At 50.5% G+C, this 23,949-nt stretch overlaps 1 protein-coding gene across 1 annotated transcript; it reads left to right on the top strand.

The window, feature by feature from the left end:
- Positions 1-1,912: 1,912 nt before the first annotated feature.
- Positions 1,913-23,745, top strand: Hr39 (nuclear hormone receptor FTZ-F1 beta). The gene is made up of 8 exons (XM_033474627.2): positions 1,913-2,410; positions 14,902-15,501; positions 15,916-16,361; positions 16,439-16,813; positions 16,909-17,593; positions 17,680-18,557; positions 18,830-19,105; positions 19,208-23,745. Exons 2-7 carry the CDS (start codon positions 15,075-15,077, stop codon positions 19,094-19,096), a joined length of 3,078 nt encoding a protein of 1,025 aa, XP_033330518.2. The 5' UTR covers positions 1,913-2,410; positions 14,902-15,074; the 3' UTR covers positions 19,097-19,105; positions 19,208-23,745.
- The last annotated feature ends 204 nt before the right edge of the window (positions 23,746-23,949 follow it).

Genomic DNA, 23,949 nt, shown 5'->3' on the forward strand with positions numbered 1-23,949 from the left:
CGGAATTTGTAGTTTTTCTTTTTCCACCGTAGATTGCGAGCCACGGCGACTCGAACGTTGCGCCGCCGATCGAGCGAAGAAAACAGAATGCTAATGTCGCGATCGTTGTTTTCGTAGATTTCCCACGGCGCGGCCTGGTCCGACGCGGCTCGTCGGCCCGATGCGGCCCGGCCGGGCCCAGCTCGGCGGCGGCGCGGCGTCCGTTCGAAAAAAATGCAATCCCAACGGCTCGAGTCACTTGGCAAGAACGATCTAATCGATATGATCGTCACGGTGGAAAGGACTAACTCACGTTTCCTGAAACGCGTTCAAACGGGTTCGAATCAAACGCATTCCGCGACTTTTTTGCTGCATTGCCGGGAATTATAAATGCCAATCGCTGTCAAGCGGAGCCGAAGCAAAATGCTTTGGCGACCCCGGTCAGTCCCGTGCATTGAACCATGATGATTTACGTTTACCCGACTTATGCTACCATGGACCGAGCCCCTTGCCACGCGAACGTTTTACTCTCGTTTCTTTCGCCGTTCGTTTGCCCGGCGAAAATTCATTAATATCGAACGGTCCCGTCGCGTCGCGTCGCGTCTACCTTCGAATTTGGTATCGGGTTCCGATGAAAAACATCGTTACATTTTATCGTAACGATTTTCTTTCGCAAACGAGCTGCAGTTTCTTCATTGGAGAACACGGATTTTTGTCGCGCACACGAGGCGACCTTGAAGCGACCTTTGGTTTCGTTTCGTAACGATTTAAGCAGCTGAGAATAGTATCTCGTTACATCGGTGCCGTTTTTACAAGAAATATTTTGTTTAAAAAGCACCCGTAAGATGCGCAATCGACGCGACCTTGGAGTTGCACTCTGCGCATTTTATTTTCTTTTTCCGCGCTCGTACGATGCAATGCGGTAAGGTTTCCTTCAAAAGCCAATGTTTGATGTCATCCCATGAGAAAAGATCGACCTCGAGGCCGTACGTAATTCGACTTCGCGGTAAGAAAAATGTTGTACGGGCAAATCGACGCGAATGGACAATGGACACGCAACATTTCGAATGGTCCCTTCGAATTCCTACAACGATTTCTTTTCCGTTCGCTCGCGGATAAAGTTGATCCTACGACGCTACGAGTGGCCAGAAAATGAGCCGTTTATTTTGAAAGTGGCATAAGTCACTTTTTTCTTTTTTCTTTTTTTTTTAAATGAAAAGATACCGTTCAATTGTAATTAGCGTTACCATTATGCTTACTTTATTATATTACTTCATATTTATTACTTATATATTTTATATATATTTATTACTTATATTTATTATATTTACTTTATTATATTACTACTTATGTCACTTTCAAAATATACGGCTGAAATATTTCGATGCTCGTTCGAAAGTGTGTACGATCGTCTGCGACGCGGTCGAGAATACATTTACCAGCGCCGACGACTTTCCTAGTTCGCTCGGCATACGGAAAATCGGTTGATCCGTGTCGTCCGTGTCTCCGCGTCTACGTCCACGAAATCGGCGCGTTTCAGCACCGATCCAGATTCCCATAAAGCCCCGCAGTCTAGGCGTAAGAGAAAAATCGCTTGCGGTCGGTGTAGAAAGGAGGCTTTTTTTAAAATAGCGAAGGGTGCGCGAATGTTCGGTACGGCCAACGTAGAGATGCATACGTAACGTACACGCTGTACAGTACACACGGTGGACGGAGGCGCGACAGGATGGACCATCTGGTGGCGATGCACTGTACTATCGGCAGTGGCTCCGTGCACGAGCGCGGAAAGAGAGAAAGAGAGGCGGGGAGAGAGAGAGAGAGAGAGAGAGAGAGAGAGAGAGAGGGAGAGAGGGAGAGAGGGAGAGAGAGGCGGAGAGAAAGAGAGAAAGAGAGACACAGGTACGAGACGAGGTTGTGGTGTGGTGTGGTGTGAGGTAGCCACCAGTCAACAGCGGAGACGGAGACGGAGACGGAGACGGAGACACGGGGACGGAGACGGAGACGGAGACTGAGACCGAGACTGAGACCGAGACCGAGACGGAGACAGAGAGTCCGAGGTAGCCCGTGCCCGTGCCCGTGCCTGTAGCCTGTAGCCGTAGCCTGTAGCTGCCCGTGGCTCGTTGTAACTCGTTGTAACGTGACGCGAAGGTGTGCCATGCTCTTTCGGGTGCCTGTTACTTCGTCCGAAGACGCCCGATCACGAGTCTGGCCAAGTGTCGCGTACTCGTTGAGTACGACGGTGTTGTGATCTATATATCGGGGCTGTCCGGTTGGCGTCGGCTTCACCAATGAAAAAACTGTCCCACCGACACGCGTCGTCGTGGAAAACTGTCAAGAGTGTCGTCGTGTCTCGGACGCTGCGCACCGAACGCCAAACGATCGGATAAGTGTCGGCCGCGGACCGTCGCTCTCCGCCAACAACGAACATAAGGTAAGGCTAAGCCAGGCGCCTGCACGCGGAAGCATAACGGCGGAAACGAGACGCACGTCCCCGTCCCGACACCAGCAGCGGTTCGAGCTTCGAGTCTCGAGCCTCGAGCCTCGAGGTTCGAGCCAGTCGAACGTCGGAGCGTTCAGAGGTTATGTTTCCCGATGACCCCTCGCTCTCCTCCTCCTCCTCCTCCTCCTCCTCCTCCTCCTCCTCTTCCTCGTCCGTCCCCTTTCCATTCCATTCCATTCCATTCCTTTCACCCTTCTCTTCCTCTCTCGCCTCCTCTCCTTCCTCCGGTTCTCCCTCTCGGCCCCCCTCCCGTCGTTCAGTTTCTTTCGTCCTCTTTCATCGAACGAATTTCACGCCGATAGAAAACCGTTTTCCGTTTTCCGTTTTATCGGAGTCCCAGGGCCCCCTAACACCGCGATAGCCTCGGAGAGCCTCGGGAATGTCGCGGCGTTCGGTGAACTCGCTCGATCTCCTCTCGATCGGCCGAATCTTTCTCCGCTTTCGGCGTCTCACCCTTTTGTCTCACACCGTATCCTTCCTCCTCTCTTTCTCTTTCTCTTTCGCGTTCTCGGCCGCGGTGCTACATACTCTCGTGCTCTCGTGCCGCACACGCACGATCTCTCTCGCGCACACCGACGAGCATACCGCTTCTTTCCTCGCGAGACCGCGTTTCAGCCTTTCTCGTGCCAACGAATTTCGTAACCTTCCCCGATAGCCAGAGTCGCGGACTATCGTCAGCTGTCACCCTCTACGCTTTTGCCACCTGTCCGAAACTTTACCGTATTCCTCTCTCTCTCTCTCTCTCTCTCTCTCTCTCTCTCTCTCTCTCTCTCTCTCTCTCTTCTCCTCCCCCCCTCTTTCTCTCTCCGTTTCTCTCGTCCCACCCACTTCTCGTTCCGCTCTTTTCGAATAGTTTTATCAATCCCGTCCACTTTGTTGTCATCCGAATCGGAATCGTCTCTCGTCGTTGCACGAATTTTCGACGTAGACGCCGGAGCGCCGAACGGACGAGGACGAGAGAGCGCGAGAGATAGACGCGCGCGCGTTCGAGAACGTGGAAAGGTACATAATCGTAGCAGCGAGCGAGGCTAACCGAGTTGGACAGTCGTGTTGATATTTCGGCGCGCAGGCTTTCTTGCTTGACAGCGTGACCGGCCTTGAGCCCCTCCGCGTCCCCCTCCTGCACCCTTCGCCGTCATCCCCACCATCTGTCCCGCCAGGCTCGACCAATACACGGCACACCGTGTGTACGTGTGCTATGCTATATACACCGCGGATCAGTGCTCCTCAACGCGAGATTCCTCGGCCCGGAGATTTTCTGCGATCCAGAAGCTCGAAGCCCGAATCGCGTCGGCTTCTTCGTCTTCTAAACTAATTCACCGCATAGAGACGTTTCGCTTCCCGGTTAAACAACCACCGCCCTCGACACCTCGACCATCTTATTCTCGTTCCGTTGAATCCAACGATACGCATACGGTCGCGAAGATCGCGAGCATTTCAGATTCTCACGAATCAAGCGTCGCCCGTTGGGTCAGGTGATGATGGGCGCGCGATGGTGACGAAGTGCTCGAACAACGGACAAAAGAGGGAGCTGTCGACGACAACCCGCGATCGCAACAAATTTTCGTTACACACGCCGGATCCGTTTTGGTACTTGGATTCGATCCGAGTACGCGTGAAATTTCATAATAGTTTTATTATATTCGCACCAATAACTGGCTATTTCTCGGCATCGGTTATTTTCTAGAGACGTTCGGCGTCTCCGTGGAAAGCGGTTTTAAGGTTAGGCGGCGCAGGATCGATCCTTCTCGCGATCGCTCGAGCGAATTTTCAGCCGACTACGTTCGAATCGCTGCACCGATAAATGCATTCTCGCGCGAACGTTATCCCGGCGTTATCGAATCGAAGGTCGAACGCGCGGAATCTAGCTCGTAGAGACGCGTTATCTTCGATCAAGGAACTTCAAGCCGGACGACGAGCCCTGCGTGTTCTCTACCTGGCAGGCGCAGAAAAGCGGGCGGAGTCACGCCGGTTGAAAGCGCGACACACCGGCGCTTCCAGCGTAACCGTTTTATAATCGAGGAAAGAAAGCGCGAAAACCGCTCGAGACGGAGGTGAAAGAGGCGGGGGAAAAAGACGGAAAGAGAGAAGAGGGGGGTGGACGTTGGTTCGAGAGAAAGAAATAAAAACCGCGTGCGCGGCGACGGGGAGGGAGAAAAATAGATCGAAGAGGTGGAGAGGCGCGCGAGAAAATCGCTCGCTCGAGGCTGCGACTGTTACGGAAAAAAGGAAACGGGATCGAATGTATGGGGCGTTAGCCTATAGCGGTATACACCTATGCGCGCACGTGTGTGTGTACGGAACGAGTAATAACGCGATTAACGCGACATTGAAGCCTGATACTCGCTACGATATGAAACTGCAGCGACGCGATTAACGTTCAAATGAGTCAGCGTTTCGTCGGACTAGAATTTTAGCTACCTTAGCCTTCGACCGATAGGAGTCCGTTTCATCGCCGATGGTTTTTCTACTTTCTCAGCCGACGTACCGATAAATTTACATACCGTACGATCGGGAGACTTCTTGCGCCGGCAGCTCCGAAGTATCTGCTTTGGAATACGTCGTTATTATTTCTCTGTTTCGATGAAGTTGTTCGTCAACAGGTATAACCAACGATACCTTACTCGACAAAGAGGTTAACATTAACGATAATGACACCGTTTTCGTCGATACGTAGGCACACGACCGTGCGATCTCGATCGACCAAAACTTCGCTTCGTCGATAATTCCGCGCACAGCATACAGATACTTGTGTGGATATTTTTATACATCAACGACGTTAGAGACTCGCGGTTCGAATTTCGACGTTTCGACTCAAACGGTTTCCTACTATGGATATTAGCCGCTAGGGGAAATATCGGTACCGGTGTACCGGCACGCAAAGTACTGGCCTTCTCGAAAAGTACTGGCTTCGAAGTTCGAACTGCTGCTCGAAGGGCGCGCATTATAAACGGTAGAAAAATAACGTTCGGTGGAATCGTTAAAAGATTCGAGTCCATCCTCTCGTAGTCGAACACGTTGCAACCGCGGAGTGTACAATCACTTTCTGCCTATCTTGTGATCGAGCGGCTGGAAACATGCGCGATACTTTCCAATGGAATTTCGAAAACGAATCGGATCGGACGAAAGGTACGAAGGTGTTTTGCAACATTAACATCGGATGGATACTACAAGCTGTACCTAGAGTGTCATTCCAAAAGCGATCTCCACACCTTGGCACTCCCCTTGTTAGTACGCGCTATGGCCGGGACCGGCCGGGGCCGGGGCAACGCGCGAGCGAGTAAAAGCCGTTGCTGTTGCCGTTGCCGTTGCCGTTGCCAGTTCGCCAGTGGCGGCGACGCGACGCGACGGGTCTGTCCGTCTGCGTCTGTCCGCGACACTGCTGCCCGTGGTAATCGCTACTCGAGATTGCGCAAGCTTCTTCTCGATCTTATCACGACCGCAGAATGTATACATTACACGTGCATGCGCGGGCCCGACCGTGCGTACATGCGATGCGAACACGCTCTCCGAGACTCCGTCCCTGGCTACGTAGGACGTAGACCGGAGTTACAGCTGTGGACCGTGCAAGACCCTGGTAGGCGAACGAACGAACGTTGGTCCAAGCACATACGTTATACGGACGGCGTGCCGAAATTGCCGCGAACTTCGAACGAACCGCGGCGAATACGCGTTCCGTTGCCCGAATACGTATGTAAGTTGCGTGGCGTAACTCGATGGCCGTTCTCACGGTAGACAATGGTCCGGATCGAAGAATTGGCAGATTCGTGTTTTCGCTTTTGTCCACGTCGCGGAGTAATATATATATCCATCCAGGTTTGCACGGAGTAATATTATTATATATAAATTATATATATATATATATATATATATATATATATATATAATATTACAATATAATATTATATTATTTAATTATAATAATTTATAAATAATTTAATTATATTATTATATATAATTATTTAATATATATATAATATTACTCCTTGCCACTGGATGTACGAGCGATATGCATAGAATGTCCACATACCTATGCGAGTTAGACGCGCGTACGTGGCGTACGAATGCTTCTCGGAAAAAAATCATTTCGCTCGACCTCGTAACTATCTCAATGGAAATGCATAATTATGTCTTCGAATCGTGAAACATCCGTATGGCGCAAACAGCGATCGGGGTAGCCTTCGGATTTTATGCGATTGCGTTGAAACCGGGTAGGTAAAAAATATAATGCGGAAGAAAGTGAAGAAAGATTCGAGAATGTCGCCGTGTTCAACCCTCTGCAAGATATATAAAAAAAAATGTTGAGCCGTTTTTGTTCCCTCCGCGCGAACAACGGCGCGATATCGTTCAAAGTATTATTCCATCCGTGACACAAGTTTCACAAAAATCTTGTATACCTTAGGCTCGTGTATTATATCGTTTGCACGTTCCCCTGTCGGTAGGATAAGCTAGTCGACTGCCAATGTTGCACCGGTATTATACAGCGGTTGTCGAATAGTCGGTAAAAGGAAAACGCTAACGCGATATGACAATGTGCACGCAGAATGCAACGTAAATAACTAGGTGAGCACATGTGCGCATTACGCGGAGAATTGCAAGTCGCGCGAATGTCTTTGACCGTGTTGTATGTATGCAGTCCCACACCCTGGATGAAAAAAGAGGAAAAAGGACGTGATAGATAGATAGATAGATAGATCGAGAGAGAGAGAGAGAGAGAGAGAGAGAGAATAGAATGAGAAGAGAGAGAAAGAGAGAGAGAGAGCGCGAGAACGAGAAAGACAAGGAGAAGGAGCGCGCACTGGAAACTCCTTGAATCCTTGAGACGCGGATAGGCCTAGCGCGACTTATGAATATTGATGAACCTTTCTCGACGTACCTACACGCATATATGTACTTGTCCCGGCCGCGGCCGTTCCTCGATCGTTCATTACTACTCAATGCCGATCTTCTTTTCTTCGTTCTGCTTCTACCGCGACTCACTTAAACCTCGAGTTTTGCTCTGTCCACGACGGTTGCAACGCGAATTCTTCTTGGTTCACGGGGTCCGTCTTGACGACCGGTTGATCCTTTTCTTTTTTTTTTTTTATCGCAAACATCCGAGCGGGCAGAGAATGAATTTATCGCGCAGCGCGAACGTAGGAACGGCGCTGTTACATATTTACACCGCTATAAATATTGCGATACGGCCGGATAACTCCGGTGGAAAGAAAACGACGAAAGGTCGTTGGAAGATTCGGTCGGATCTTCGTGGCTGATTCGTGGGAACCGGTGTGTTCGTAATTGCATTGCGCTCTCGCCGCGTTTTATGCGGAACGCGTATGTCGGGTTCATCGGTGATCGTTTCGCGGTCGACGCAAATAACACTGTCCGACACGATTTTTGAGTTCCTATAGCCACTATGAAATTCTTGTAGAGCTTCGCTCCCTGAACAAGAATCCGAAAACCGAATTGCTCCATCGTCGGGAAAATTGCCGCGATCGAGCGCGAAGAATCGAACACGATCGACCGTAAGAGTGGAAATATGCATGCGAGAGAGTTGCGAGCGAACGCATGCGTGTATATCCTTAGGAAACTTGCTTGTACGCTTCGGCACCTACTTGTCGCGAAGCAATTAAAGCGATTAATCCGAAGCGTTTGCTCTCGCGCTCGCGTCGCTCGCGTCTCGCACCGATCCGATGCTCCTTTCGAACAGAAAAAGCAACCGGACCTCGCGCGCGGGTATTCGAGATATCGCGAATACTCCTGGAAACGGAATCTGTGCGCTCTTGCATTCTTGCACTCTTGCACTGTTGCGCTCGCACGTTGCGCGTATCTCTCGAAGAAATGTCTATACGCGGCAACGCATCGCTGGCGAATCGGTCGATTCGAGGTTCGATTCCGATCCGGAATACGAGGCGTTTCGAAGGCTGTTGTCGCGCGTGGCTTGGAAAATCGGGCAGAGCAACGATCGTTCATCCATCTCCGTCGTTATCCTTTAACCGCAACTGCGATGATCGCACCGTGAATCTTTACGCAATCTCCTATTTCCACGACCGAGAACCGTTTCCCATGTCGCGTCGTTCCACGAGTTCCAGGAACTATGGAAAAATCTGCAGGGAGGCGTCGCATAATGCGTCGCGGTTGCCAGCCGATTTCTTCGAATACTTATGTGTAACGAAGCTATCGGCTCCGCCTTCTTTTAATTGCACACGGCTGAAAGAATTTCGTTGCTATGCAAGGACATGTTTCCGTGGGAATGGTCGACGAATGCTTCGTTTAAGCGCAAGAGAACGTTAACCTCCGACACGATGGAACAATGTTTTTTTTTCAAACCGAATGAGATATTTGTAATTTTAGCGAACGATCTTTCCATTATAAAACGAGGAACCTCGCGGCGCTTGTAATTCGTTGAAAATTCCTGACGCGCGAGCATTCGCGTCGAGGTTTGTTACGTCGACGTTTTTATAGCAAACGGAGCTGCGAGCTCGAGACGACTCGCGACGCAACGTAACGACGATAATAAGCGAAGCGAAATGACGAAACACGGGAAACATCGGCCTATCGCGTGTAAAGAAAAAGTCTTGATAAGCCTCGTAGAAGGCAGAAGAGGCCTCGTGGACGCGCACGGGCACGGGTTTCGTTATGGACGAGCCCGTGGATCGTTGCGAATATACTTTGATACCGAGAGCTGCGGACTAGGTAATGGTGGAAACAAAGATTCTATCCGATTTCACTTGGCTGCGCAAAGCCGATCCGACACGATACGTTCGTGAACGCTGGCTTATTATAGTCCTCGCGCGACAAGAAGCCGCTTTTCCGTGTTTACATTCCCCCTCTTACCAGCTGTCCCATCGTCTGCGAGTAACAGTCGCTATTGGGCGAGAACGAAGATCCTCGTCGGCGTATAGCCACCAATAGTTACGGCGGTGGGGCAGCTGGTAAGAGAGAGATGTCAACGCCTTAGCGAAAGATGCGATCAGAGGCCAGATCATGTGGCGCGAGACGGCCGAGCCAATGAGCGGAACTGGTCTCCGTGCACTCGTTGGCTGGGCCGCCGCGCGCCAGCCGAGCTCGCCTCTTATTGGTCGGTGTTTGTTCGTTAATAACTCGTAAACGAAGCCTCGGAGAAAATTTTCGCAAAGGAAAAAGTTGCTTCGAATCGCCTCGGGAATCTCCCATTTCCGGATTGCGAGACATTTTCGGGACGCCCTGTATATCTGGTGCTCGTCGCGAACGCGACGATATTTCCTGTTTCCACTTGGACTTTGCTTCCACAAAGAGTTCCACGAAGAAGAGGAAACTCGATTCGCGAAAGAATGAATTGGCACAGGCATCGAGAGGCGTCGAGCCAAAGAGATGAACGGCAGTCGATTACCGTGTCGCCGTTGGTCGACATTTGATCGTTTTCCGTCGGATTCCGGTCTCGTCGCGACGCAAGCGGCACGCACGATCGGATCGCGCAGACATCGGGTGGATCTCGGCCGTCGCGTCGTCCGGGCACGGTCGATCCTCGAGACTCGAGATCGATGCGATCGCTCGATCGTTCGAGTCCGGTGGCGGCAAAAGGACCAGCAGCCGAACGATCGACCGTTCCCTATCGCGAATGTTACTTTTCTTCTCGGCAAGCCAGTCCACCGTGCCGTGCCGCGCCGCGCGGCGCGATCGCGTTGGGGCAAGCGAAAACAAAATGCGGCAGTGTGTATACTGTACAAGAGACGGTAACTGGCTGTTGCAGCCGGTCCAGAACCGAACCGGTTCTGGTTCTCTTCTGCTGCTGCTCAAAAATGCCCCTCGACCGGCTATAATAATTTTAATTGACACCCAGACCAGACCGCTGACGCTGAGTATCCAAGATCAGCGCGTGTACGAGGCTGCCGCCGAGCTGCTCGCGCGAGGGAGCGAGCCTGTCGTGGTCGTGGTCGTGGTCGTGTCGTGTGTGCCCGGCCAATAAAAAAAATCAACATTCTTCGAGATTTTTACGTAATCGCTAATAAATGCTCGGCCGGTCGCCTACTTCGTCCAGATGTCGTTCCCATTCTTCGAATCGCTCGCGCTCGGCCGTGTACCACCGTCCGAGAAAACATTTCCATCGCGAATATCACGGCTGGACGGAGGACGGCGGAGATCCGTGCGAGATCGTCGCGTATAGATCCCAGTATATGTATGTAGTTATCATCGAAAAAGCGACCGCGTCGCGAGCGTTCCGAGGATATCCAGCGAAGACGCGTTTCGGCCCGATCGAGCCCGCCGAGTCCCGTCCCGTCCCGTCCCGTCCCGTCGCGTCCCTTCGGCCCGGGTGAAAGGAAAACCCGCGCCTCTACCCCTCAGGTGAAACGGAGAACGAAAGATTCCACGTTGAACCCGGCTTTTAGCCGACCGTGCGGTGGCTCCGGAGTGTCTCCCCGCGCTAAATTTCCGATTTTCGATGATTCTCACGATGTCGCAACGATATGGCTTTACGGAGCGGTAAATTCGATCGTTTTACACGCGTGCTGGAAAATATGTTGACGCCTCTTCGAAAGGGGGAACGACTCGTCGAAAATTCGATCGTAAAGACTAGAATTTTTTTCAGATATCGCGCTAATGTTGCGACCAATTGCGACCATTCCAAAAGAATTGTCCAGTCAGCTGGGACCAGTCGGTCGAACATTTTTAACAGATTCGCGTTATTCGGTGGAACGCGAACAAAGTTATACCGTCTGGAAAGTTGTCGACATACTTTCCGACGCGATTGTACATGTATCACTTAATAAATAGAAAAATAATATATTTATTCGGACTTCCAGAAATTTTTCATTGCAATACCCCCGTCCTGAATGCTCGTCCTAAACAACAAGTTTGTCGAATAACGCAAGCCCAGCGTTGAATTGTTATGGTTTCGCACGATACAGCAGGCAGCTATATATCGTGCTGCGATTTCTTCCAGAACCATCGGCCGACGTAATAAAAGTACGATAAAATCGTATAGAAATTTTCGGAACGATCAACTCCTTGCGTCTCCGTTCGTAAAAACGGAAGTCGCCCTTTAGAAAAAAGGCAACGGATCCGCCTCTAAAATCGATGCGAAACATTTGTCGTCGAGCCGACGCAATTGCTAAATCACAAGAATAAATAGCATTCTTCGGCCTCGACGAATTTCATTCGATTCGTTTCCGAAGGTGTTGATTCGATCGGTTGTAAAAGACTGTCTGAAAAAGGTTGATGTACTCGACGAATAAGACGGTGAAATTCCCGTCGAAAAAGAAGGATTACGCAACCGGGCAGGTTGGCAAAGTGTTAATTATCGAATGAAACGCGTTTCACGGAAAGAGCTCGCGCGTATGCTCGCGTAGCGAGAGGTTGCTTCGATCGTGCAACGGTCGCGGTTGCACACACTTTCTAAAGCTGTACGTATTACCGAAGGATAGAGCGTAACGGACCGACGTTTGATTTTACCGTGTAAAGCACGGCCGAACGACGCGACTCGACGCGACGCGACGCGATGCGACTGCGACGCACGGTACGACGGTTGACCGTGGTTCGCGCGCCGCGTCGGCCGCGTCACGGAACGGTATCTCGAACTCGGAAGCGCGTTTCCCCAAAGAGAAGTCGCTAGACAGTGGTCACGCGAGTGCCATTCTTTTTCCCCGACGCTGATTATCCCTTTATCAGCCGCAGACGGTGGACAGCCTCGTTAACCGCTTTGTTCTTCTTTTCCAGTCTCCCGTTTCTCGTTTCTCGTTTCTCGTTTCTCGTTTCTAGGTTCTAGTTTCGAGGGAAAAAACCGTCCAGCCGCGCGACGCGAGAACTTCCGGCGAAGCAACGATCCTCTCTCGCGTCTCGTGGAATCGGGTGGATCGTGGCTTTCGATTAGCACCGTCCAACCGAACGGTTTACCCGCGGTTCGCGGATGACCGATTACCGATTATTTTAGAGACTCTAAACTTTGGTCTTGAATTGTTCGAAGTTCGCGCGACCATTCCAAGATTCGTTTATCGCTTTTGCGAAACACGTTTTCTCGAGGTACTCGTCACGTGCCCCGTTGATCTTTCTACCCACCGACCCTGCCGTAACAGCGCGATCGATCTCGTTCGCACGGCAAAATAACCCGACAACCGCGACCGCGATCCAAGACGTGCCCCCCCCCCCCCCCCCCGCCGAAAGAACCGATTCGCGAAACGATCGTCCGATCGAAAACCCGGTCGGTCCGTGGTCCCTGGGTCAGCCTGTAGCCGGCGACCCGCTCAAAATAGAGCCGGTGTGTACTCTAAGGTCATCGATCCCTCTTCCGCGTCACCTGCCATGTGCCATGCCTGCACGGCGGACACCTTCTATCGAGCGACGGAGCTGTAGTCGCATCGCGCGGCCACCGACTCCGCTAGAAAATCCGTGGTAACGGATCGCGGTAATCGGGCTTCCTCGCTGAAAATACATGCCCGACTAATTTTGAAACGGCGCGACAGACCCGGGTGAGCGGCTCGGGACGGTCGCGATCGGTTCCCGATCGGCCGAGGGGAGGACCGCGAGTCGCGTCGGAATTCGTATCGATGGTTCTCGTTTACGGCGAGCCTGTCCCCGTGCCATGCCGGCGGTGGTTCGCGCGTCTGGTAACGAGAGCGGAATGCCGGCGAGATATCGATACGCTTCCCACGCTATTGGCAAGAGTGGAGCACCGGCTCGGCTCGGCGCGGCGCGACGTATCGGCCAGTTCTTTATCCCGAGTTCCGAGGTGAACTCGTTTCGGTCGGAACGAGCGAGCCGTCCGTGTTCGGTCGTCCCCGATTTTCATTGAAATTCAAAGTCGTCCGATCGTGGCGCGTAACTCTGTTCGCGGATCCGAATTAGCGGCACGCGCGCGCGCGCGTCCTCCTCTCGATCCGGCGAGGATCCGAACGGAGGCGCACGGTTGGTCGTTGACCCTCGACTACTATTCGCCGCCGCGTGTGATTCATTCCGACGTACCTCTAAACGGCCGGCAATGAATCACGCGGGAGAAATTCGTACACGAAAATGATTCAGGAAGTCTTGGCGGACCGGAGGGCGAGCCGCGTCGGCTTTCGACCCGAGCGGACGCACGGCGAAAAAGAGAATACGCGCGCTCGTCGGCCGTGAGACGCTGCTCGTCGGCGTGGTTGCGGCGTGGCCGTGGCGTGGCCTGGCCTGGCCCGGCCCGGCCCGGCTTCCGACTCGCCGCGCCGCGTCGCGCCGCCGCGGCTCGGCGTGGCGCGGCGCGGTCGGGGTAGGGAGAAAAGACCTTGAGCCGCGTCACGTGACCACGAAGGTACACCGGAGTTGGGTAGGGCGGTTGCAGAGGGCCTTGACCTTACCGTCGGTGTCGGCGTCGGCGTCGGCGGCAGCGTCGAACCCGTAGGCCGAAGTTAGAGCCGCCGACACGGCCGAGCCACGCTCGATCTTCCTATAATTATGGCCACTCGCGAGGTCGCGAGTCGCGACGCGACGGTACCGAGTCGTCGCGACCGCGACTCCTCGACCGATTTGCTCGCGTAAACCTTTCCAACGATGTCTATAACGCGACTCCACCCGAGCAGCACCGTTCCCGTTAGCCGTTAGAGGAACCCATTGGCTCGCCGCGGACTGCCTCGACCTCGACTCGACGCCGAGCCGCGCCGCGCCGCGCCGTCTTCCGAATGCGATCGAATGCCATAAACGTGTCCGGTTGGAACGACGCCTCGATCTCGAGACCGTTTTCCCGCGAACGTTCGAGGACCGGTGCTTCGCTTCCCAACGGGAAGATCGATCGGTTCCGGGGGACCGGAAGTCCACCGACCTTGCCGGGACACCGTCGACGCACGCTAGCGGAACTCGGACGCACGCGGATCGAGTTCGCGTCGCGTCGCGTGCTTCCTTTCGTGGAACGATCTCGATCTATCGGCGTTACCCTGCGATCCACGGGGGATTTCGATCGCTGCTCAGCTTCGGAGATGGTAACGAGTATCGCCGAAATCCTTTCCTATGTTCGACTAATTTCTGGTTATTAACGAGAGTGAAAGAAATTTCTATTTATCTTTTAATCGAGTGGAAAACGAAAGAAACTGGAATTCTTCTCGACTCGACTTTATTAACAGCAATGCGATCGAATAATCGTAATCCGTAGGTTCCTCGAAATGGAAAGCTCGTTCGATCGTATCCTTGTAAAAATGATCCGCGTACGGATTAAAGAAGGTTGAATACAATGTACAGTAATGTCTCTCTAATCGACGTTCGGATTGTCCAGAAAAATGGACAATTTAGGGAGAAGAGAGACGGATTGTTCGATCCTTCCGGTTCATTCTTATAGTCACGAATTGTCAGCAACTATAAAAAAACGAACAATCGTGTCTCCTCTTCTCCAAATTGCCCATTTCTCTGCACAATCCGAGCGTCAGTTTGGGAGACATTGCCGTATAAAACAGGTTATCGAAAGCCGACAAAACTGACCACTACCTTTTCTACTCTGATCGCAGACACGAGCCGGTCCCATCGATGTCCAGAGGCAACTGATCGAGAACGCGCGGGAAAATCCTGAGAGGCGAATTGTCGCGTCCAGACACATTCGACGCAGGATGCCGCAGAGCTTCGCAACCGTCCAGAGGGTCCGAGTCGCGTCACGAGCGTGCTGCAGGGTAACCAGCTGAGAATGTCGGAGCAAAACGGGCCCAGCGAGGGCCCAGGGCCGGGTCCGGGACCGGGCCCTGGATGGTGGCCTACCTCGCAGTCCTGGAAGTCTAGCTCGGCGGCGGCGGCGGCGGCGGCTGCGGCGGCGGCCGCGTCCGCGTCGGTGCCCGCGTCGGGCCCCGGGCCCCTGCCCGCGCCAGCGTCCGCGTCCGCTTCCTCGACCGCCGGCTCCACCGCTCCGAACAGCTCCGACTCCGTCTCTGCGTCCTGCACCGCCGCCTCTACCTCCTCCTTGGCGACCACCGCTTCGCCGGCTCCCTCGTCCAGCTGTTGTTCCTCGACCCCCGGCGGACACGCGTGCACCATCACCGCGGCCCGCACCTCCGAGACCGGCAAGAACGTCTCTGTTACGACCATCAATGTACCTCAGAACCAAGACTTACACGATGGTAAAATTCACCGCTGGAATCTCCTAGCTTTCAGACAACGCGAAATCGGGATAAGGGAGCACCGTTTTGAAATTTTTAGTCCGTTTTCGGTCGTCGATCGTGTACACTCGCAAAATTCACGACTGTTGGTCCATGCACTGGTACCCGCGAGTACCGTAGTTCTAGGTCAAAGTTTCCAATCGCCATTTTGAGTCGCGAATAACTGTAAGAACGACGATTGTTATTTTAGAAGAAGCCACCGGCGAGCGCTTTCTGCCTGTGGATTTTTTAAGCTCTCGAATCGTCGATCGTGTACAGATGTAAAATCGACGATTGTTGATTAGGGAACGGTGTCTGAAAGTACCTTGTAAATTTCAGATCTCGATTTTCCCGTCGACGATATCGTGCAGCCGTAACACCGATGATTGTTTCTAGGAAAAGGCATATGCAAATACCTTACCGGGCAGAACGGCGTGACAGTGTCCGTGGTATCGAGTTGCGGGTCCGTCCTTGGATGTGGAAACGCGAACGTGGTGTCGACGACGGGAATCGGGAGCGGTTCCGGCATCCATAGCATAGGCATCGGTATCGGAGTCGGAGTCGGCGTCGGGGTCGGTATCCTCGGTCAAAACGCCGCGGAGAACGACGCCGAGGACAGCGACGGCGAGATAAGCAAGATCGATTTCCGAGGCGTGAATTTACGTACAAAGAAGAAACGGGATGTGTCCGGAAACGGCGAGAAGATCGGCGACGGGGACGTCGACGATGGGAACGGCTGCTACGACGGTAACGACGTTTCGCAGCAGCAGCCCGAGAGACCCATGTCGTGGGAAGGGGAATTGTCGGATCAAGAAATGTCTTCCAACACGATCACGAATCAGGTAAATGGAATTCGGTTAACCACGCGATGGTCGCGAGGTTTTTCTTTTCGATACCGACGCGCTACGTTCCTCCGCAGGACACGCACGAGGAAACCTCGATGGAAGGTGTCCAGGTTTGCGGTTCGAGTCCTGGACCCATGGAGCAGAAGTTCCCTATAAAACCGGAACCGGATTTCCGATCCAGCCCAGGATTCGCGTTAGGTTCCTTTCACGATGCAGGAGTGTCGCTGGCCCACGGTCAGCAGATGCAGCAACAGCAACAACAACAACAGCAGCAACAACAACAGCAGCAGCAACAGCGAACAATAGAGAACATCGAACAGACGCAGCAGAGCGATTTGCCTCTTTTGGTGGGGAAACTGCTCGGCGGTTACAATAGCTCCACCCCGAATCACAGTCCGGTATTGAACCCGAGACATCATTTGACCAAGCATAGCCACACGAGATCTCAGGTATTACCGTATAGTTGAGAAGAAGCGAACCGGCCATAGCCGAGGCTCGAAGCGCTAGAAATGCCGATAACCTGTTCGTTCTCGTTGTCGTTTAGGTGCCGTCACCGGATTCCGCGATTCACTCGGCGTACAGCGTGTTCAGCTCGCCGACGCAGAGTCCTCACGCGGCTCGGCACTCCGCTCTAGGAGCAGGAAGCCCGGTCCCTTCGTCGTCGCTCTCCTTGTCCCGGCACAGCTTCAACAACTCCACCTCCTCGTTGTCACTGTCCCTGTCGCACTCGCTGTCCAGAAACAACTCGGACGCATCGAGCAGCTGCTACAGCTACGGCTCCCTCAGTCCGCCCACGCATTCTCCCGTCCAACAACCGAGGCATCCGCAGCACCATCAGCACCAGGTTGCTCAAGGAAGTCCTCTCCACTTGCCGGCCACGGCCACGTCCAGCGTGTCCCATCACTCTTATTCCTCTTCCGTGCCCGGTTCCGAGCTCTCTCCCGAAGCGCACGCCGCCGGAGACGACCAGGAGGACTGCCGAATACCCTCGGCCCCCTCCGGCATCTCGACCAGACAGCAGCTGATCAACAGTCCCTGTCCGATCTGCGGCGACAAGATCAGCGGTTTTCATTACGGCATCTTCTCCTGCGAGTCGTGCAAGGGCTTCTTCAAACGCACCGTCCAAAACCGGAAGAACTACGTGTGCCTTAGGGGCGCCGGTTGTCCGGTCACCGTCGCCACCAGGAAGAAGTGTCCGGCCTGTCGATTCGACAAGTGCCTCAACATGGGTGTGTTGGGGAATACGTTGCTCGAAGCATCATAGCCCGACTGGTATCCGATAAGCATCGTTATTCGAGCGCATTGTTTTCCACAGGTATGAAACTCGAAGCCATCAGAGAAGACCGTACCAGAGGCGGTAGAAGCACCTACCAATGCACCTACACTCTGCCGGCGAGTCTGGTCGGTAGTCCTGCCAGCGGCATGACGGGCGACAAGCTAGGCGTCGGCGGAAACTGTAGTCCGGCACCGGCTGGCAGCGAGCATCATTATTCCGCCAGGCATCATTCGAATCACTCGCACAAGATGCAGGCGGTGCCGCAGCTTCTGCAGGATATCATGGACGTGGAACACCTGTGGCACTACAACGACAACGACCGAATGTCCGGCGTTCAACCGGGGGGAGGAAACGTCACCAGAAACAACGATGCCATGTTACTGGGGGGCGTAGGACCGGCGATCGGGAACGACGCCGGCTCGGGAGTCGAGTGTTCGTCGAACGGCACGGCGGGGAATGGGAATTTGAACAACAGAAGAGACGGCAGGTCGTGTCCGAATATCGCTAGCGTGAACAACGACCAACGGGCCCCGCCGGTCAACAGCAATTCCCAGTTGGGGAACAACGCGAACGGCAATCCTACTCAGCATCCCGATTTCCTCTCGAACCTTTGCAACATCGCTGACCATCGACTCTACAAGATAGTGAAGTGGTGTAAAAGTCTGCCGTTGTTCAAGAACATCTCTATCGACGACCAGATTTGCCTTTTGATCAACTCCTGGTGCGAGCTGTTGCTCTTCTCGTGCTGCTTTCGCAGCATGAGCACGCCCGGTGAAATTCGAGTGTCTCTCGGCAAGTCGATCACCTTGGAACAGGCCAGGCAGCTTGGCCTGGCGACCTGTATCGAGAGGATGCTCGCGTTCACCAATAATCTGAGAAGGCTCAGAGTGGATCAGTACGAATACGTTGCGATGAAGGTATTTGACAAATAAATGGATCGAAGCGGGGGGGGGGTGGGTCCGGACGAGGGGGGATGAACAGATCGGATCGTTTAAGACGTTGTCGGCGCTATCCGGTAGCAAAGGGTAAGAGCTGGTGATGCAAAAAGCTAGGAGAAGGTGCTGCCGCGTGCTCTGCAACGAATACCTACGGCGCGCGTCTACTTTAGACCCGATCTGTTCAATTTCTCTCGATAAGTATCCAACTCGCGATCCGAAATCAATAATTAACACGTATTGGTATCCGCTAGGTGATAGTACTGTTAACATCCGACACGAGCGAGCTGAAAGAACCGGAGAAAGTGCGAGCATCGCAGGAGAAGGCTCTTCAGGCCTTGCAGCAGTACACAATAGCAAGGTATCCCGAGATGCCTGCCAAGTTCGGCGAACTGCTACTCAGAATTCCAGACTTGCAAAGGACGTGTCAGGCAGGGAAGGAATTGCTGAGCGCAAAACGCGCGGAAGGAGAAGGCAGTTCGTTCAACTTGCTGATGGAATTGTTGAGAGGAGATCATTGAATCATAGCCGTAAGTTGAGCGCATCGCTTGAGACGCTACACAGTATGTATGCGTATAGGATGGTCTACGACCGGGGTAAGATTGGTTTCAGACTGATTTTTTCCATTGCAGATTCCACGCTTATAGGCTCCATAAGCTTACGGAATCGGATACGTTAATAGATAACCAAGAAACGGACAGAATTAGACAAACAAATCCATAAACCTTACGGTCCATGATACATTAGTGGTGGGTGAAGGGACTACATTCTTATAGAACTAATTAGAAAGGCGAACGAGAAACGATGGTTTTCTCTCTTACTTCGTTCTTTATTTTATATATGTGTATATATATACATATATATATTTATATTTATATATATATTTATATATATATACATATATATATTTATATTTATATATATATTTATATATATATACATAAATATACATATATATGTGTATGTATGCGTATGTATGTATATATACGTATATACATATATATATATATATATATATATATATATATTTTTCTTTTTCTTTCTAATTAAAATGCTTCCACGTGGGCGTCGCGCAACGCGAGCTCCCACCAACGAAACACACGAATTTCGAAGCGGCCTATGGTATGCTCGAAATGTCCAGCATGCATACATTTCTGTGCAAAAGAGACTGAAAGTATAATGGAAGGAGAGATTCAGAGCATTTAATTTTACGATAGTAACAATGTACAGAGATCGGCGATTTGACAGAGAGACATGGGGAGGGAGTGAATGAGCGAGAGAGAAAGAAAGAGAGAATGAGAAGAAAGACGGAATGAATGATCGAGAGAGTGACAGTGCGAGAGAAAGTCGGTATCGCATGGCATAAAAGAAATGCTAAATTTTATTAGATAGGTTCGGTCGGTTCGGCCAATGAACGACGAATAACAGAGTTTTACCCTTTACGATTATTCTAATGATAAAACAACCAGTATTTTGTATTGTTCTGCGCTTACTTAAGAATGAGACACGGAACGATGTCTTGTATCCCGGTAATGAAGTGTACTTAAAAACATGAGTCGACCAATTGTTTACTTATAGTGCAGTTAATCATGTAATAATTACTAGTTTATTAACGTCTAACTACCGTAATTGTTCGCGGAACGTTACAACTTTTTATCTTATCACGCAAATACATCTTTCTCTCTCTTTTTCATTTTTTTCTTCTTTTTTTTTTTTTAATAAATCTCCGTGAATATACGTTCTACGTCGACGACAACAACGTTGCCCGTTGTCCGTCGTTTATCGAATCGCGCGAGAAACAATCGCTACGTTTTTTTTTGTTTTTTTTTTTTGTAAATAAATATTTTTGTCCCGGAACATTCGTCTTTCGAATCGAGCGCCGATCGGGGAGACACACTTTCGGACGATAATTGTTTTTCGAGGCGATAATTGTTTTGTTGTAAAATCGTACAAACCGCGCTCTATCGTTCGGTGACCGAAGAAATCGTGGCTCGCTCTTCGTCGCGTTGAAATGAAAACGTTGAAACCGACTGATCGACGCCGATCGGGGAGACACACTTTCGGATAATTTTCCGTCGAGGCGACGATTTTGTTTGTTTAGCGAAATTTGTACGATTACTCTGTCGTTCGGAGACTAAGGTGGTTTGTCATTTATCCTGTTGAAATTAAAACGTTGAAACCGGTGATCGATGATCTTTTATTTTGTTAAATGCTTAAGACGGCTCGGGCGCGCGCATCGCCTGTCGCCTCTGTAATGGTGCAATTTTCTGGATTCGAGATTTCAATGGAGAACCCATTCGAAAACCATTGGTAGCTGGAGCCTACCGTGTTAGAAATAAGAATACTCACCTTCGTCATTGGTACTTCGGCAAGGCCCCGTCGTGTCGGCGCATCGTTCATCTTGTTAGAGCGAAGATCGAGTCTCTATCGACCCGTTGACGAAAACGTTACAACGCGCAACTCTTGATCGTATTTCCGTATTTCGTCCAGGTCTCTTTATAAACGAAATTTACTTTTTTTCACCGTGCGTATCTTGGAATCTACACTCCAATCGTCTGTGCACAACTGTTCCGCTGTTCGTGGAACACCCAGTGAAAATGGGGACAGAGAGCTATATTGGTATCGTTTAATCGTACGTCGTTTAATTGTAATTTGTAAGAATACAAGTCCGTCGAACGCGCAGCTTCTCTGTGAACCGTGTGTGGCCACCGCTTTACGGTTTCAAACGTGTCCCAAGAGTCGAGGAAATTCGAAGCGAACGTTGCTAAAAATGCTGAACAGGATGAACGCGAGACGTCCATTTACGAAGGTAGCCTCGATAATTGAGCTTATTTGAACTTTTGTAGCCTGCGAGAATTCCCCCCCCCCCCTCCCCCCAGGAAGAATTTTGCTTCGATACTGCCATTGTAATCGCCCTCGGGATCACGAGACAAAGATTATTGTAAGAGGACGGACGAGGGGGGCGAAAGGGAAATTTTTGTACGAGCGATCTCCGCGGCGAGATTCTTCTGTCGATAGAAGTATTACTAGCACGGCGATACGGCCGAGTATTAGAAAAGAAACGAATACGAAAGAAAACCGAAACATTTGTGCCTTCGATAAAATTTAGTATTTTAATCCTTTCACAAGATTGAAGCAAACTCGTTTTTATAGAAGAGAAAAGAATTTTGTGATGGAACGTAGAGAAGCAAAGAGGTCTAAATAAAACGGATAAGAAACGATAGAAATATTGTAAATATTTTATATAGAGTTAACGATCGACAGTCTGATTAAGATTAATTATCGAGTATTCGCGACGGTGTTATCCCTCGATGAGGACGAAGCTCTCGATTCCGATTGGGATTTGCCAAAAAAAAGAAAAGAAAAGAAAAGAAAACTCTTTGCGAAAAGAACCGCGCGACCCGAATCTGGCCCGATAAAACAGCGATTCGATTAACAGGGTTCGATTAACCCATGCGGTAAATCTTTTTCTCACCACTTTCGGTTCGGACAGGGTGCAACGCGTCGCGCGCGCGCGCTTCTCCATCGAGTAACTTTTTATTCGACATCGGAACAAAAAGCCGAACGAACTTTCCGTAATTCGTTCGCATTCGCATTTTTCATTCGGACCGATGCGTAAATAAGTCGCGTGAAATTTCACGCGACGAATCGCTGCATTTGTGAAATCTGCACCGGGCCAACGCGACGTTTATTTGTTACCTCGTTGATGAGAAAAACGTTGAGAATGGGTTAAATGAAAATGAAACGACAGCGACTCACGACCGAAATAGCGACGGAGACAAGATCTAACACCGGTATTTAGAAGAAAAAGGATTTCTAAGAGCGAATTTTGAATTCGTGCCGTGATTGCCGTGATATTAATTTTGGAGAACGTTCTAACGGACGTTGACCGTATACGTGCGCGCATACGTGCACACACAGACACGCGTACGCGTGCTGATCAACGACGCGAAGAATCGGACGGCACCGATTCGAATTGAGGGAATCGCGAAGTGAATAATACTGTAAATAAACGAGAGATACAGAATAATATTTTGTTGCGACGAATGCGTAAGGAACCGCGCGGGCATGATTAAAGAGAACGGGGAAGAAAAAGATCGAAAAACGCGAGACGAGACTGCGACTAAGCCGCGGAGCGTCGTTCTTAAACCGGAGAGCACGAGATAAGTTAATAAAAAGAAAATATTCTTTATACATCTTGTTAAAACTGAATTAATTTACAATTCGATTAAGGAGACAAATAATATTTATAAACTATTTGTAACTCGATCAGCATAAACTGTCTTCCGTTTGATAGGATAAGGTAATAATCGATCGTATAACAGAGGAAAAAAAAATGATTCGTCGATATTCGTTTGCTGATCGTAGTCGTGGCAATATTTGGACGATGCTCTGGAATCTTTTACGTGAACGAATTAACGAATTATAAATTAACGTAATCGTGATCGTTTCGATCGCAAATTCGAGTTTATATAAATCGATCGGTCTGTGTGGTATTTATTTTGAAAAAGGAACAAATGCATACGTTGAAACTATAAAGCGTGATAGACAACCTGTTTCAATCGAGTTCCGTAATATTTTCGTTACGCGTACTACGAAAAACGGCTTGCATATTAATCGAAGAGCTCGACCAAACTGTTGTCGTCGGTTCGGTTCTGTTCGGTTCGGTTCGTAAAACTAGCAGCTACGACTACGAACATTGAAATCGTTCGACGACGACAACAAAATTTCCAGTCGAAGCACCGATTTTAATAACGATGGGCAATATGTAACGGACCGGTGTTAATTGCATAAATTGAACGAATTCGTAAAACCTTGACGTCGAAAACTGAACGTAAACCGTGGATCCGCGTACGATACGAACATGGATCGTGGCGGAATAGCTTAATTTATCTCACCGAAAAGAAAAAAGAAAAAAGAAATATTGTTCCGTATGTGTCTGTACGATCGTTACATTAGATTGTTTTCGAAGAGATAGGACGGTCTACGAAATTGTTATTTTTATAAGTACTCGATCGCGAAGTCGATCGATCGATAGAAAGACAGGTTGCGCGAGTGTAATCACAAGGACATTTCATATTCCCGATACAGACAGATGGCTATTTAAACGCTATTAGAGGGTAGTTTTATACATACACGATCATTAAGAAATAAAGAAATTTTTACAAAACGTCTTGCTCTCTCTCTCTCTCTCTCTTCTCCCAATCCTTTGATCGGACTTGGAATCATTTTTCGCGCGCGTATTTATCGTTGCTTAAACTCGCACGCGAAACGATTTTATATATATATATATATTTCCGATCCGACCACAACCACCGCCTCGGAATATTTTCATGGTACGTGAAATGTTCCGGATAATTTTCTGCTTTTCAGA

The sequence above is a fragment of the Megalopta genalis genome, chromosome 10, assembly GCF_051020955.1.
Source record: "Megalopta genalis isolate 19385.01 chromosome 10, iyMegGena1_principal, whole genome shotgun sequence".
Taxonomy (NCBI): domain Eukaryota; kingdom Metazoa; phylum Arthropoda; class Insecta; order Hymenoptera; family Halictidae; genus Megalopta; species Megalopta genalis.

What these genes read in the sequence shown, in the direction of transcription:
- Hr39 (XM_033474627.2), top strand. Translation starts at nt 15,075, where the DNA reads ATGTCGGAGCAAAACGGGCCCAGCGAGGGCCCAGGGCCGGGTCCGGGA. An exon ending in CCAACACGATCACGAATCAG is followed by an intron (nt 16,362 to 16,438) that starts GTAAATGGAATT and finishes GTTCCTCCGCAG; the next exon opens with GACACGCACGAGGAAACCTC. An exon ending in ATAGCCACACGAGATCTCAG is followed by an intron (nt 16,814 to 16,908) that starts GTATTACCGTAT and finishes GTTGTCGTTTAG; the next exon opens with GTGCCGTCACCGGATTCCGC.